The following is a 16,407-nucleotide window of genomic DNA, read 5'->3' on the forward strand; positions in this document are numbered from 1 at the left end:
CTTCAGCTGCTTTATCGATGACCTTCCCTCCATCATATGGTTGCCCAGTTACAGGAAGGATATTATTAAGCTGGAGAGGGTTCAGAAGAGATTTACTAGGATGTTGCTGGGTGTGGAAGGTGTGAGTTATAAAGAAAAGCTGTATAGGCTGAGACTGTTATCACTGGAGTGTAGGAGGTTGAAAGGTGACCTTATAGAAGTCTATAGAATAGTGAGGGGTATAGATAGAGTTAATGGTAGTTGTCTTTTCCCTAAGATGGGAGATTTCAAGATGAGGGGGTACATTTTTCAGATGAGAGAGGAGAGATTTAAAAAAGACATATGGAACAATTTTTTTCATATTGAGGATGGTTTGCGTGTGGAGTGAACTTCCTGAGGAAGTGGTGGATGTCAGTACAATACAGCATTTAAAAGACATTTGGATAAATACGTGAATAGAAACGGTTTGACAGGATTTGGGCCAGGAACAGGCAGGTGGGCTAGTTTAGTTTGGGATTGTGTTCAGCATGGACTGGTTGGACTGAAAGGTCTGTTTCTATTGCTGTATGACTCTATAAGGTCAGAAGTGAGTATGTTGGCCATTGATTGCACAATGCTCAGCACCATTCACCACAACTCAGATACTGTAGCAGACCAATTTCAAATAAAACAAGATGGACAATATCCAGACTTGGGCTAATAAGTGGCAAGTAATGTTGCACTACACAAATACCAGACAATGACCATCTCCAATAATAGACAATCTATCCATTGCCCCTTTATATGTAGTGGTGTTACCATCACCCACTACCAACATCCTTGAGGTTACCATTGATCAGAAACTTAACTGGAGTCACCACATAATGGCTACTAGAGCAGGTCAGAGGCTAGGAATATTGTGGCAAGTAGCTGACCTCCTGACCCCCGCCCCTCCCAAGCCTGTCCATAATCTACAAGGCTCAAGTCAGGGATGTGATGGAATACTCCCTACTTGCCTGGATGAGTGCAGCTCCAACAACACTGAACATCTTGATATCCCAGAACAAAGCAGCCCGCTTGATTGGTACCACGTTCACATGCATCCAGTCCCTCCACCACTAAGTACCAGCAGGATGTACTATCTATCTACAAGATGCACTACAGAAATTCACCAAAAGTTCTTAGACAGTACTTTCCAAACCCATGATCACTTCCATCTAGAAGGACAACGGCAGCAGATAACACCGCCTGCAAGTTCCCCTGTGGGCAGCCAACAATGCCCCCATCCCATGATTAAATTTTAAAAATCCAGTAGCTATACATTGCTAAATTTTTTCAACTGTATGTTGGGATTAGAACTCTCAGCTCTGCGATTCTGCCTCAGTACAATGACCATTGAACCTTTTACACTAATTCAAATCTAAATCCAGAAATAATAGGAAAAAGATTTACAATATTTTTATATTGAACTTCTACCAGCATATATCAGCATAGTCAAAGTGATATGTTTGACCTGAATGCTGCCCCGACAAGATTTTTCTCAGTTGCTTTTATTAAAGATTAATTCCTCCTTGAGTGCTTTCAGAACTGCAATTATATGTTAATGTTGCAATCAATCCGGTTTAAGGGTATACACAGCTTCTAGTGGCAGAGATTGACTAGCTATCAATACATTCCTAAGGAACAAGGTGGACTTGCTTAGATTTGCTGCAGAAGAAGAATTTGAAGGGAAATATCATTTTTCATGCTGCATGAAGTCCAAAGAGCTTCTGAGCATGTTTTCATATAGTAACTATTGTTCTTATGTAGGCAAGTTTTACCACAGTGTGTTACTGGGAAAGCACTGCCGGTCAGACAGCATCCGAAGAGCAAGAGAGTCGATGTTTCAGGCATGTGCCCTTTCTGATGAAGGGCTTATGCCCAAAATGTCGACTCTCCTGCTCCTCAGATGCTGCCTGACCAGCTGTGCTTTCCCAGCAACACACTCTCTACTCTGATCTCCAGCATCTGCTGTCCTCACTTTCTCCAAGGTTTACCACAGAAACATTCCACATATGGCTGGTTAGTCTGCTTTTGGATGAGGGAGGAATTTTTTTAATCTGAGAGAATTTCCTCCTTTTGTTTGAATTGTATCATGTGATCTGTTACATTTATTTGAACATCTTATTCAAAAAGAAGCATCTTTGACTACAGAAGATTTCATCAGTTCTACAGAGTCGTCTGAACCTAGATAACTTGTTTACATTTTTGACTGGAGCTTAAATCCCCATCCTTCTTTCTGACTCAGATGCAAGAGTGCTACCACTGAGCTCGAAATTTAGCCTATGGATGAACTGAGCATACAGCAGCCCTAGTGGTTTAATCAGAAGGCTACCCTGCAACTGCTGTGCACAATCGGAAATTGTAATTTCAAAAAGAAACAAAGTGTCTGTTGTGCATCGCATTTTTTAACTATGACCCTGGAGCTTAAGTAATTGAGCGCTTGACTGTCAGCTAGGTTCTCAATTTGATTCCCAAGGCTAGCTGTTGCTCAAACTCCCTTGCCTTGGTTGAATGAATTTCATCTGCTCTCAGCAAGCGTTCTGACCAAGTACTGAATCTTGAGAGGGGAAAAATTTGTCCTGCTCAAAATGTATTGACGTTTAGTAAATATATAACTTACTGCATTAAATTTCTTTTGGATCTTTGGCTGCCTTTGAGTTCACTGTAAGCTGTGGAAATTTTATTTTACATAATTGAGAAGTAATGTGCAGATGTGCCCTTGGAAAGGCCTCTTTTGGGATTTTGATTCAAAAGCTGGAGCTGCTGTGCTTTATCACACTGAGGCCCAAAAAATTGTGATTAAAGAGTGTTTGAGATAAACAGTAATTGTGCACAGACTGTGAAAATTACATCTTTGGTGGTATTTGAAATAAAGAAAGAACTTCTAGGGCAATGCAGAACTCCTTTGGGTAGTGGACTATGTACAAAATATCTTTTGAGGTGCCGTTCAGATGTCATGCAAGGGAATACATGCCAGCATGCTGACAACTGCAATACTTTCCAATTTTCAAGCATAAGACAGAATTCAAATTTACTTTCATCTCACATGGCAAAGAAAAATTACAACTAAACTTCCTTTCTGCCTGGGAAAAATGTGCTGTTCAACCTACAACTCACACCTGTTTTAATCTGAAGTTCTGACCTAAAATAACAACACTCCACTTTATTCTTAATGGCATCAACTGCACACATAACATTGGTGGTTTAAATTTAAAATATCATTGATCAAATTGTTTATTTGTTTATTTTATTCCAAGAATTTTTTTCTTTAAGATCCTTATTTTGTTTGATTCTTATTTCACAGGACTCTTTGCTCCTAATTGGCCTTTAGCAAAACAATCCGATACTGTATAACTTTAAATCTCTTGCCATGAATTATCAAAAGTAAAGCAGCCAGGGAAATGATGCAATTATGATGCTATATTTAACATGTGGTATCTGTTTTCTAACATTTATAGGATTTATTTTATACTAACACAAATATTGCCTTTCTAGACTGTGATTTGTTTCTGAACTAGTAAAAAGAGAACTGATTAAGAGCAGCATCAGAGTGTGATATCCATCCAGACAAAATGTTTTCCTGTAGACAGAGAAATTTCTGCAGTCTTTAGGAGTCTTGCTTACAGGAATTTCTGCAGTGTCCAGGAGTCCTGCTTACCTGTATTCCTGCGGTGTAGAAGCACACAATCCTTGTGGGGGTAAAGTGCTGTGAGGTTTTTGCTCATTTGAGGCTGTTGAGCTGTCTAGACTTTTATCTGGTTTGTTACTTCTTGCTATACAAGACAAAATGTTCTCAAATTGCTACACTTTTTTTCTTTGTCCATGGGATGTGGGTAACACTTGCAAAGTTTGCATTTCTTGTCCACCCCCAGCTTCCCATAAGAAAATAATGGTGTGCCATTGATTTGAACTGCTGTGAGCATTCTGGTTTAGATGCGTCCACAATGCTGTTGGGAGGGAGTTCCACTGAAGAAATAGTGATTAGTCCCCAAAGTAAGGATAGTGTGTGAGACATGGAACTATTGATGCCAAAAACCTAGTGACAATCCCTTTGAAACATCAAGAGGGCAGTGAGGGGAGCAATACTGTGTACAATGAAATGATTGGTGTTTCCAGGAAGAAGCATGATATTTAACAGAACTTTTTGCCCAAAACAATTTACGTTTGATAAAAGGAGAAAAGGTGAAAACCAGGACATCTGAGCTGTTTTTAGGAAATTGTCAGGCACTGGGGCATTTAATGTAAAACTGGGTCTGTCCTGGCAAAATTGAGTGATGCAGATGTTTGTGATTGTGTAAGATGTAATTTTGTTTTATTGATTATTTAAAGTGAATTTACTTTATTTTGAAGTATTATTTGCCTGTCAATTCAGATGTCATTTGCATTAGTTCTCATTTGTGTTAAATTAAAACTACTGTAAGCAGAAATTTGTAGATAATTTCTTAATGGAGGGGTTCATTCAGTAAATTTGTTTATTTCATTTCAATTTTCCCAGAGGATCATATCATATGTGCAAGTTTAAAATAAAAAGGAACAACAGAACTCCCTCTTCTGTGCCCATATAACATTTTCAATCCACCTAAGAAAAGCATGCGTTACTTTACTTGTGAAATTTTTCAATTTCTATAAAATTCATCTTGTAGTCACTCAAGATTACTAAGCTACAGTAATTTGTGCATTGGGCCGAGAATATAACTTGACTCATCAAATGTAAAATCTAATTTAACGCAATATACTAGCAGTGCTCTGGCAAAAGTAACTTTCATTCTTTTCACTTTGGGCTAGAAAAGTCTCAAAGGGGCAAAGTATGTGTTTTCATTATGTTTTAGTTCTATTATAAACATTTTGTGCTGTTTAAAATTGCAATTTCCATTGCAAACTGCTGTTCAGCGCTGCTCTCTAAATGTTGCTGTCATAGAATATAGAACAGTAACATTGCATAGAAATGGGCACTTTGGTCCACCATGTCTGTAGTAACAATGATGCCATTCTAAACTGATCCCATCTGCCTGTACATGATCCATATCTGTCCATTCCTTGCCTGTTCATGTGTTATGTAGACTAATGATTTTGGTTGTTGTACTTTGTTTAACAGAAAATCAAATGCTATATTTTGTGATGTAATTTCTTGCAAAAAGCTTTTTTAGGTTATTGCAAATTTACAGTAGTTCATGATGGTATAAGAACAGCAAGGATCACCATTTATGACAATAAATTTGTTGAGTGTTGCTATAATAACACCTTACTTCTCCAGACTCTACTTCATGTTCTAAAAATGTAGAGGCAAAAAGGATTTCTGTCATGATGCAGTAGTTCCAAAATTCTAAATTCACCATGCCCCTTTTGAGAAAATGTGAGGTAAAATCCTCAAATGCTCAGAAATTCTGTACTAATATATTTTTCAGAAAACACAGAGGGGTTCCCATATCTTGAAAAGTTATGATTAGTCTTTTCAAGTGATTATCAAATTTTCTGTGTTTATGCATCTGGTATTTAACAGAACAGTCCTTCCATTTTCTATATTGGCTAATAGATATAGTTATGGAAATTAATTCATTCTAATAGCAAACTAAGCATTGGGATTTGCAGTTTTACTGCTATAACATGAAATGGTTGCAAATGACACCAGCGGCAACATCATTTTTCAAGAAACCCAGCAATCGACTGAAGAATGTTTTGATCTCAACGATTTGTAATGTGTTTTGATATATTGGCCAGTCAAAACCAAAATGACACATTTTCTTAAAATAAATACAACATATAAGAAGATGATAGTGTATTTGATGATTTACAGTTATGACAAACTGACATATGACAAAAAATAAAACTGTCAGTTTTTTTGTTAGAAGTGAGAATGTTATGTCCTTGGAGAAAACCCTGGGTGATACTGTTAATATACAACCTTGTTTAAAAAATACCAGCTGTTGAGTTGCAGCCAAAGTCAGCAGATGACTAAGTGGATATGAGCTGAGAGCTATGTTGTAATACGTGTGGTTCTTCTCCAGGCTATGCTGCTGAGTCGTGACGGGCAATACCTCATTGCTGGTGGAGATAGTGGAATTGTGGCTGTGTGGCAGGTATGGGACCTCAAACAACTGATGACTTATCCTGGATGTGATGCTGGTATTAGGGCCATGGCCATGTCTCATGATCAAAGGTAAGATGTATTTCAAAAATACTGGACAAACTACTTTCTTCCCCTTCAAAGTTCTTCTTTCTTCTATATGCAATTTTTAAAAATTGCCAAACTGTGGCCTGTAAAGTAACAATAGGTTGAAACTTGTCAAGCAAATAATAAGAATAGCAGGATACTGGCATGGATAGAGGATTGGCTGACTGGCACAAGAAAGAATGTTGGGGGAAAAGGTCTTTTTAAGGATAGCAGCCAGTACCTAGTGGAGATCCACAGAGGTCCGTTTTGGGACCACAACTATTCATGTTAAACATTAACAATCTGGATGAAGGAACTGAGGGCATTGTTGCTAAATTTGTAGATGATCCAAAGATGGATGGAGGGACACTGTGTGTTAGGGAAGCAGGGAGTCTGCAGCAGGACTTGGACAGATAGGAGCAAAGAAGTGGCAGATGGAATACAATGTGGGAAAGTGTGAGGTTAGGCACTTTGATAGGGAGAATAGAGGCATAGGCCGTTTTCTAAAGGGGGAAAGACTTCAGAAATCTGAAGCACAAAGAGACTTGGGACACCTGGTTCAGGATTCTTTTACATGCAGGTTCAGTTGGCAGTTAGGAAGGCAAATACAATGTTACCACTTCATTGCAAGAGAGCTAGAATTGCAACAGCAGGGATGTACTGCTGAGTCTTTATCTTCTAGATTACTTAGATTACTTACAGTGTGGAAACAGGCCCTTCGTCCCAACAAGTCCACACCAACCCGCCGATGCGCAACCCACCCAGACCTATTACCCTACATTTACCCCTTCACCTAACACTACGGGCAATTTAGCATGGCCAATTCACCTAACCTGCACATTTTTGGATTGTGGGAGGAATCCGGAGCACCCGGAGGAAACCTACGCAGACACGGGGAGAATGTGCAAATTCCACAGAGAGTGGCTTGAGGCAGGAATTGAACCCGGGTCTCTGGCGCTGTGAGGCAGCAGAGCTATCCACTGTGCCACCGTGCTGTATAAGACTCTGGTCAGACCATGTTTGTAATGTTGTGATCAATTTTAGGCTCCATACCTAAAAAAGGATATGTTGGCGGCCTGGGGGAGGTTCACAAGAAGGATCTTGCAAAGGAAGGGTTTGATGTATGAGGAGTGTTTGAAAACTCTTGAACCTGCACTCAGTAGAGTTTAGAAGGTTAAGGAGTGTCCTATTGCAACTTTCAAAATACTGAGAGGGCTGGAGAGAGTGGATAAACAGCAGGTATCACTAAAAGGAGGAACTAGGACATGAGAGCACAACCTCAGAGTTGAGGGATGACCGTTTAGAAATGAGAGAAGGAGAAATTTCTTCAGCCAGCAGGTGATGAATTTGTGGAACTTGTTGCCGCAGGAAACTGTGGAGGCCAAGACATTGAATGTCTTTAAGACAGAGATAGATAGGTTCTTGATTAGTAAGAGGATAAAAGGTTATGGGGATATACTTCAACCACTGTTCTCGGAAGTGAAAGGCAAACAGACAAAATTGCAGCACTTGTTCAGTTATCTTTCTGAACATGTGAAATTGAACTTGGGACATCTTAATGGTCTCAATTATTTCAGTAATAAAATTAGATATTATCAATGCAAAATTGCATTCCGTTGTTCTATAGCTTTATGCATTGCTGGTTTACTAGCCTACAGCTGGATTATTTTAATTTTTAGCAGTCTTTTTTTTAATAGTTTGCTTTATGAAAGGTTACTAGAACATGACAAATAATTGGAACTATTAAGAGACAAGTACATAACAGACTGAAAAGGACAAACTATCTTTTATTAGGATAAAAGAATTGTTCAAGAACTTGAGAAATTTCTAATATCATCAAAGTTGTACTATGATCACAATGCAAATCAAATTAAAAATCACACAACACCAGGTTCTAACAGATGAAAGGCTTAACAGACAATCAATTTTTCAATGTGTAATTTCAGTTACATCACACTGTAAATTTTTGCTATAAATTCTGTGTTAGGATTGAGCCCTCCACTATCACCTGATTAAGGAGCGTTGCTCCGAAAGTTAGTGTGCTTCCAATTAAACCTGTTGGACTATAACCTGGTGTTGTGTGGTTTTTAACTTTGTGCACCCCAGTCCAACACCGGCATCTCCAAATCACAAATCAAATTAGGTATTCTGCAAAACAGAATCAAAATTCTTAATTTTAGAAATATACTGAGGGTGAAATTCACCTTTGGCCAGTACAAAATATTTGGTGAACAATAGCCCATTATACATCCCATTAAGTCTCCAGTCCTGTTGACTTCTATGGAAAGGAAAATCATTTGAGACATGTATTGCATGGTTCACCCACTACTTCTGTTTTGCTTCACTGATACAAGTTGGATTTTATCTGCATTGGCCTGTATTTTGTAGGTCAGCAATGAAAAAGTTGTTCTAACCATTGCTTAATCTTTCGTATAAGATTTTTATCAATTTATGCACTGACATTTGTGATGGTAAGGGAATCAAAATATTGGGATATCCTCTTCAGGGATGTGTGTGAGCAGGGCAAGCAGTGGTGTGCCTTAACCAATGAGACTGAAGAGTCTTTACTCAGAAACACCAAGTCTGAAGTGGACTTTGCAATAGTTAATGTCAAATTGTGTACAGAAAGCAAAATAGAAAGGAAAAGACAATGAGATTGAGAGGGAGAGATAAAAGAAACACAAGTTAAAAAATTTAGTTTTTTTAATAGTCTCTAACTAGCATAATTAAAATATTACAGGATTACTTTCTACATTTATAAGGATTCAGTCTTGAATGCGAGGAAGATAAGTTAGCAGTGATTAAGTCTCATCATATTATTTTTCAAAATTACTTAGCCTGCAGTGAACTAGCTCTAATTTTCTTTGGACAACTTAGTTGTTATCTGTCATGTAAGATACTGCAACTTCAAGCCCTTTCATAGATTTCAATGTTACGACTTTAAGCAAAATACTATTACAAGACAGCTTTTGGAGCAATGGGGCAAACAGGACAATAATTTTCTGATTTCCATGTTTATGCACTTCACTGGAGGTTACTAAGAGTTTCTTTATTTCTTTAGAATATAGCATCAGCCTGACATATATGTAATGGTTTGAAATTTGAAATCATAACTGTATATCCCCTGTGTACACATCTACCCCCACAAATATGTACAAGCCCTATATGCTCTCACACTTGTCCACCAGAGACTCTCGTGATGAAAGTTTATAATATGTTGGTTGGAAACTTGAACGTCAAGGAAAATGTATTGATAGTTTTCAGTTATAGAAAGGTGACATTTTTAAAAGTCAGAAACAATTTGTTTTATCATTGAGTCAATGCTAAAATCCTATGATTTAAGCCAAAGGCTTGAGCAAATAATCTATAGGTAGAGAGGCCAAGGACAATAAGCAGGTCCACTTCAGAGAAAAATATCTGTACCAATGGAGGAGCAGTTTATTTTTTTTACAGTCTCCAGGCCATCAAAACTAAAAATAAGTCTTGAGCCATTTTAGCAGAATGCTCGACATTTTCTTGCGTTCAGTGAGGAAAAGTCAGTGAGTTAGCTAGTGTCTGTGTATATCAAGGAAACAGTAACAGAGAGTTATCAGTTGTTTCCAGGAGTGATCATTATCACATCTAAAAGCAGAAAGGCATAAAAACCTAGATATAGTTATTCAGTGATTTTGCCTATTATTGAAAATGTTCTTTTGGGTTTAAAAACCCACACCACAGTATCCCCCTCTCCATCTAGCGCAGCACCTGCTAACACCAAGCTCTCATTTTAATTGATCTGATGTAAAGCTTTTGAAGTAAATTAACTTTCTGTAAATAGCAATGGTTCCACTGAATATTAAAGACATGTAACTAAATTATCATATTTTGACATAAGATGTGTGCGCAGAAGCAGGTCATTCAGCCCGTTGAGTCTGCTTCGCCATTCAGTGAAATCATGACTGATCTGATAGTGCTCAAATCTAACTTTCCTACCGACTCTCTAACCCTGATTCGTTATTTGATTTAAAATGTCTATCAAAAACTTGGATGTATTGAATTTAAGCCTTTTCTTTGTTCCATTTGGACATTTTTTAGTATAATATTGATTGATGTAACTTATATTCTGTGAAACTAACTGTACCTCTTTTAATTTAGAGTCATCATTACTGGAATGGCATCTGGAAGTATAGTACTGTTTTACATCGATTTTAATCGATGGCATCATGAGTATCAAACCAGGTACTAAAGATGCCTTCAATACACAGAGATGCATTGCTATGTGCTGGAATTTTTAAAAATCATGATCCAGAAGATCAAACAGCCATTGTTGGTGAATTGAGAGTTTTTAATCATCATAATCATTCAATCCTGCCACTGTGTATATATATATATGCCTTCATTCATATGAAGAAGCAACAAATTTGAATGTAACAAAAAAGTCTCCAGGAAAGCAGAGTATTTTGAAATGCTTACTGCTATTTTTGTAGAATATGAGGAATTTGACATATCATTCGTAGAACACCAGAACATATAAGTCTGATGCAGAAATACAAACGTCTATTTTTAGGAGGAACAAATCTTTACACGATTCTTTATAAGTGTCTCATTCATAAGAAATACGATGACTATTTCTTTACGCTCATCTCTAAGAAGAAATGACTGATTTAACAGAATGTAAAGCAGAAATTTTAATCAGATATTCATAATTATGTTAGAACTAAGCAATATATTTACACCTGTGATTTAATTATTACATATGTAGAGATCAAATTTTGAGAAGTTTCTTTTTGGGGAGAAGATTTGCACGTGGGGGTGTACAAATCCTTTCTAAGGCATGGTTCTTTGCTGTATTTTTTCATTAATGTTATGGTAGCTTAGCACTGATATTACTGGGAACAAAAAGCAATATTTAAATTATGACCTAGGATTTTTTTTAACTTTATAACAGTCTATCAGAAACTATATTCTTGTCATTGGCATGCTGCTGGGCTGGCAAAGGGAACAGGTGAACGGTAAATCAATCCAGTGTACCAGGTTTTGTCTGTTCCAAAGAGTGTGCGTGCATTTTCAAAGAATTATGTCCTTTGATTTCATTTCTATAGCCTTTGTTAAACACATTAATAATCCTAACATTGTTATTTGACATTGACTCCTGATAACTCTTTGTAACTGTGAAATTCTGTTTGGGTTTCTGTCCTACTTGTGTGTGTGTGTGTGAAATCGAATATTGGGATGTTGTGGTAAGCCTCATATTTTCAGAAATTAGATTGCTGAAAACATTCCACCTTGCTGAGCTAAGGTTTGCTCAATATGGATCTTGCTGGTGCCTAATGGTGCATAAGTAACCTGCCAGAGGGACCAAGTTACTGTATTTCAAAACCTCACTCAAATGATTTTTGGTGATGATTTGGAATGAGGTTATTCTAGTTTGTGTAATGAAATCAAAAATAAAGTTCACTTGTATCTTGAAACTGGAGTCTTTTCTTTTGACTGACAGTATTAAAACAATCCAACCTTGAGATCGGCTGCTGTTTATTTAGATAACATTATATTGAGCAAATCTCTAAGCACCACTTGTAAACCGTGACTTTGTATGATTTGTGGATCATGTTTTTCTTTTCTGCAATAGAACTCCAAATTACCTGAGGCCATGCAACTGAATAACTGTAACTTAACGGCTGCAAGGTCTCAAGTGGAGAAATAACACTAGCATTTGTTAGAAATTAATTATAGAACAAAATGCTTTGCTGAAAAAGTTAAATTCTATTGATTTAACTGTTTCAGACAAGCAATGATTTTTCTTGGATTTTGTTTTGACAAAAATAATTAGCATGGATTTCACAACTGAAACCTTTTGTTTAGAAAGTAAAGATGGAGTACAGTAAGAGGATTGTTTGGAAAACGTAATTATATCTAATGTTGAAATGGAAAATAGTTCCACTGATGTGCAATTGTCACTCAAAAGCTATTAATTAGGTTTCTTGTGATGGTTTTACTGCCATTTGACATGCTTTGAACCATGAACTTCACACTTCATGTCAACAACATCTTTTCAGATGTATGGTTTTGCTTTAAACCCAAGTTCACAGTAACAATTAACCCTAAAGTTTCAAACTATTGATCATTATTATAATCAAATTGTGAGAAGTTCAACTGATTAAAACAATCCTAACTATAAAAGCAAGTGATTGTTCCTGATTAAATGAAGTAAAAGACTGATTAATGGATGCAATTCATGTATATTGAGAGTAAATGTGATACTTGCTTCAGTGGTAATCTGAAAGTTGGTGAGAATAGAAGAATATGGCCATGTGTTTGTTTTGGCTACTGAAATGTTACACAGTTGCAATATTTGGAAAATAAATTTCTGACCTAGTTTCATGTTTAATTTGTTTGGGAATAAGCTAAAGGCTGCTCAATTTGCCTATATTGTAGTTTCAGAATTTTGAAATTTGCAACCTAACTTGAGAAGTGAAATGGATGATCATTATATTTAGCCTCAAATATACTCAAAAGAAGTTTCAAATTATAAAATAGAATTATATAGGTATACAGTGGAGGGTATAGATTTACACTTATGATTTTTTTTGAGTAATTGTCTAGTTTTATCCAGACTAATATTGACAATAAAAACGTTAATAGCTGAAATCAGCCTACTCCTTGGAGTCTATGTTCCAAGATGGTGTTAGAGCAGCCAAACCTATCAATTGCAAATAGAAACCTAGAATATTTAAGATTTACAAAAATAATAAACTTGTTTTTAAGAAAAATACCTAATCATATTTAATTTGTTTTGGAATCAAAACCACTTTCCACATTGAAAAGGACAGCTGTTTTTTGGGCCTTAGCCTTTTCCTATTCCTACAATTCCAAAGATCTTAAGAGCAGAGTCATCTTTTAGTCTTGGAATAAAGATTTTTTTAAAAAATCTTCAGTTGCACTACTTTAGATCCATTAGTTTAATCTACTAATTTATCTATTCTTCTTTAGCCCTATCCCATCAGCTAAAAGGCATAATCAGAGGCTTAGATGTATTACTACTGGGAAGCATGTGAAGGCACTATATGCTGATGCCACTTTTTTCTGCCTTTTGGGGGAATGCTTTACTCTGTTCAATGTCTTAACAAATCATATAAGTAAGATTAGGATTGGAAGAATGTTCTTCTCTAATACTGTATTGCCACTGATAACATTTGTTCAGAGCAACTTGCACATTACTTTCAACAGTCTTGATTAAGTAATTTCATGCCATAAAAGAAACATATGATTGAAGGATTCTTATGAATATCTTAAATATCATTACCAAACAAAGCTATGAAAATATGAAAAAACTTTTACAGGGATAATATCATCCGCATAAACATTTGGAATAACTTTCTTTTTGAAGATATAGTTGTACCTTTTGCTCCAAATGCGTCACATGCAAGTGGTAGAATAAGTTCAATGAAATTTACATCATACAATATGTTCATTTTTAACTTTTCTTTAAAATTGTTTTTTTCATTGAGATAATAGCCCTGTAAGCATTCACCCTTCTTTTCTTTGAAAATTGTACATCCCTGCTTCAGTTGTACGATTTTAAAAAATAATCTGGTGAAGATAACAATATTTCACATTAAAATTATGCAAGTACCATATTACTAACAGAAAGACATCTAACATATGAATTTTAACAAATAGATTTATTTTCTATATTGCTGTAAAAGTTGACGTTTGTACAACATCATGGATCAAATGTACATCAAATTATTTCCCTCTGGAAGAACACAATGAAAGAATAGACATTACCTTTAAACACAGGAATCAAGGCTTGTCCTAGTTTTTAATGATGAACATATCCACAGACAATCTGATCAGATAATGCATGGCTGAGAGGGGGCATTTGCAGTCTATATGAAAATTGTTTGAGAGCATCTGTGGATTCTTATGTGCTGAAGATGAGCCAGGGTTGGAGGGTTTGAACTATAGGGAGAAGCTGAATAGGCTGGGGCTGTTTTCCCTGGGGGGTTGGAGGCTGAGGAGTAATGTTATAGAGGTTTATAAAATCATGAGGGGCATGGATAGGATAAATAGGCAAAGTCTTTTTCCTGGAGCCTGGGAGTCCAAAACTAGAGGGCATAGGCTTAGGGTGAGAGGGGAAAGATATAAAAGAGACCTAAGGGGCAACTTTTTTCACGCAGAGAGTGGTACGTGTATGGAATGAGCTGCCAGAGGAAGTGGTGGAGGCTGGTACAATTGCAACATTTAAGAGGCATTTGGATGGGTATATGAATAGGAAGGGTTTGGAGGGATATGGGCCGGGTGCTGGCAGGTGGGGCTAGATTGGGTTGGGATATCTGGTTGGCATGGACGGGTTGGACTGAAGGGATCTTTCAGGGATCTATGTGCATGGACTCCAAGATCCCTCTGCACATCCACACTACCAAGAATCTTTTCATTGACCCAGAACTCTGCTTTCCTGTTATTCTTCCTAATCACCTCACATTTAGCTGCATTTGCCACCTCTCAGCCCAATTCTGCAGTTTATCCAAGTCCCCTGCAACCTGTAACATTCTTCCAAACTGTCCACTACTCCACCGACTTTAGTCATGTTCCTTCCCTTTCTTACTTACATCCTAGTTAAAAAGAACTTTGATTACTTGCTTAACATGGTATTTCAGCACTGGTTTTCTTTTTTTTCCAAATCATAGCTTGTTTCAAGCTTACAATAAATACACAAAATCTCTCATTATAACTGTGTATTTTGTGCTGTATATTGTTTAAAAAATACAATAATTGTGAATCCAAGACCATGAGATATAGGAGCAGTGTAAGGCCAGTCAGTCCATTGAGTCTGCTCACTGTTTGATCCTGGCTGATATGTTTCTCAAGCCATTCTCCTCCCTTTTCCCTGGAACCCTTGATCCCCTTACTAATCAAGAACCTACCTTAATGCTCTCAATCAAAGCCTTCTGTGGCAATGAGTTCAACAAATTCATCACCCTCTGGTTGAAGAAATTTCTCCTCATCCCAGTCCTAAAGGGCTGTTCCTTCATTCTGAGGCTGTGCTTTCATGTCCTAGTCTCTTGCAGAATTCTATGGCAGATACACCAATCAGTTAGTGTCCTATGTTCAACTAATGGAATATGTGTAAAAATATTCCAAATTAAACTGTCCCTTCACGAGCTTCTTCTTTCTGTTTGTTGGTGGGAAATCATTTGTTTTCTAGAAAATCTGCTTTGAAATTTCAGGTTGAAGGTTTGCACAAGAATTTGTGTAACTTATTGACTGTGTAGTTTTTCAACCTCATATTCCCTTACCACTCCCCATAGATATTCTGATTTTTTTCAGCTGTTCTATGTTACTTTTAGTTCACATTATCTAAAGATTAAGTATGATTGTCATTAGATTTAGTACAAAATAAATGTGCAGAAAGGAGAAACTATCAGGTGTAGCCAATAGAGCATTGAACTCCCAACCTTATAACTTATTAATTTCTTGTTAAATTACCAAGACCATTCAGACTGACTGAATCATCTTTTAGTCTGCGATAATTCAGGAACTTATTTCTGTGAAACTGAAAGAACCAACAGAGTAGCAGCCGTAAACTGAAGGAATACAGTGCATACAGTATGTGGAGAGAAAAGGTGCAATTTACAGAAAGTTAATAACCAGCATTCATGTCTCAAACATTTAATTCCTTCAAAATAACATCACTGGAAATTTTTACTGTAAGTAGTTACGAATCGCAAATAAAGGAAATGTTATTGATCTTTAATGAAATATCTTATTGCACATGTAGCAACATTCTTATACTGAAGGCATTTAGAAATCCTCCATTTAGCCTATTTAGTTAGTACTGTAACATATGCTTCAAAGAGACTTTAACCAACTGTTTTTAGTTTAGCCGAGGAAGATTCAATGTTTTTTTAAATGTTTAAAATGTTATATTTTTCCATGTGTTTAATGTTAAGGATCTCAAACATTGTTTCTCTGATCTCCATGATTACATTAACTTTTTACCGATTATGAGTGGCAGTCTTTCTAAAATCATCAGTGCAGGGGACCTATTACGTAGAAGTCTGTATTTGAACAAGTATTTGGACAGATTTTGCTTTGAGAATGTGATTGAGCATGATATTGGTGCCCTGGGCTGTGCACTTCTGAATTTGGAGTTCAAATGCCAAGGATAGCACTAAACTAAATTGAATTAAAATTATTCCTTTTTTTTGAATAAATCCTTTAGATGGTTCAATGATCCTTCACACCTGGGATTTGGATTTCAATCTGTTACAGAT

At 36.6% G+C, this 16,407-nt stretch overlaps 1 protein-coding gene across 3 annotated transcripts in view; it reads left to right on the top strand.

Moving 5' to 3' along the window:
• lrba (LPS-responsive vesicle trafficking, beach and anchor containing) overlaps positions 1-11,601 on the top strand; it is an 894,965-nt gene extending 883,364 nt beyond the window's left edge. For all 3 annotated transcript variants that reach the window (XM_072561970.1, XM_072562677.1, XM_072563520.1), the window contains 2 exons: positions 6,006-6,157; positions 10,286-11,601. In XM_072561970.1, the coding sequence (XP_072418071.1) occupies positions 6,006-6,157; positions 10,286-10,376 (243 nt within the window). In that variant the 3' untranslated portion in view covers positions 10,377-11,601. The remainder of the gene's footprint in view (positions 1-6,005; positions 6,158-10,285) is intronic.
• The last annotated feature ends 4,806 nt before the right edge of the window (positions 11,602-16,407 follow it).

Source organism: Chiloscyllium punctatum, chromosome 1 (genome assembly GCF_047496795.1).
Source record: "Chiloscyllium punctatum isolate Juve2018m chromosome 1, sChiPun1.3, whole genome shotgun sequence".
Lineage (NCBI taxonomy): Eukaryota > Metazoa > Chordata > Chondrichthyes > Orectolobiformes > Hemiscylliidae > Chiloscyllium > Chiloscyllium punctatum.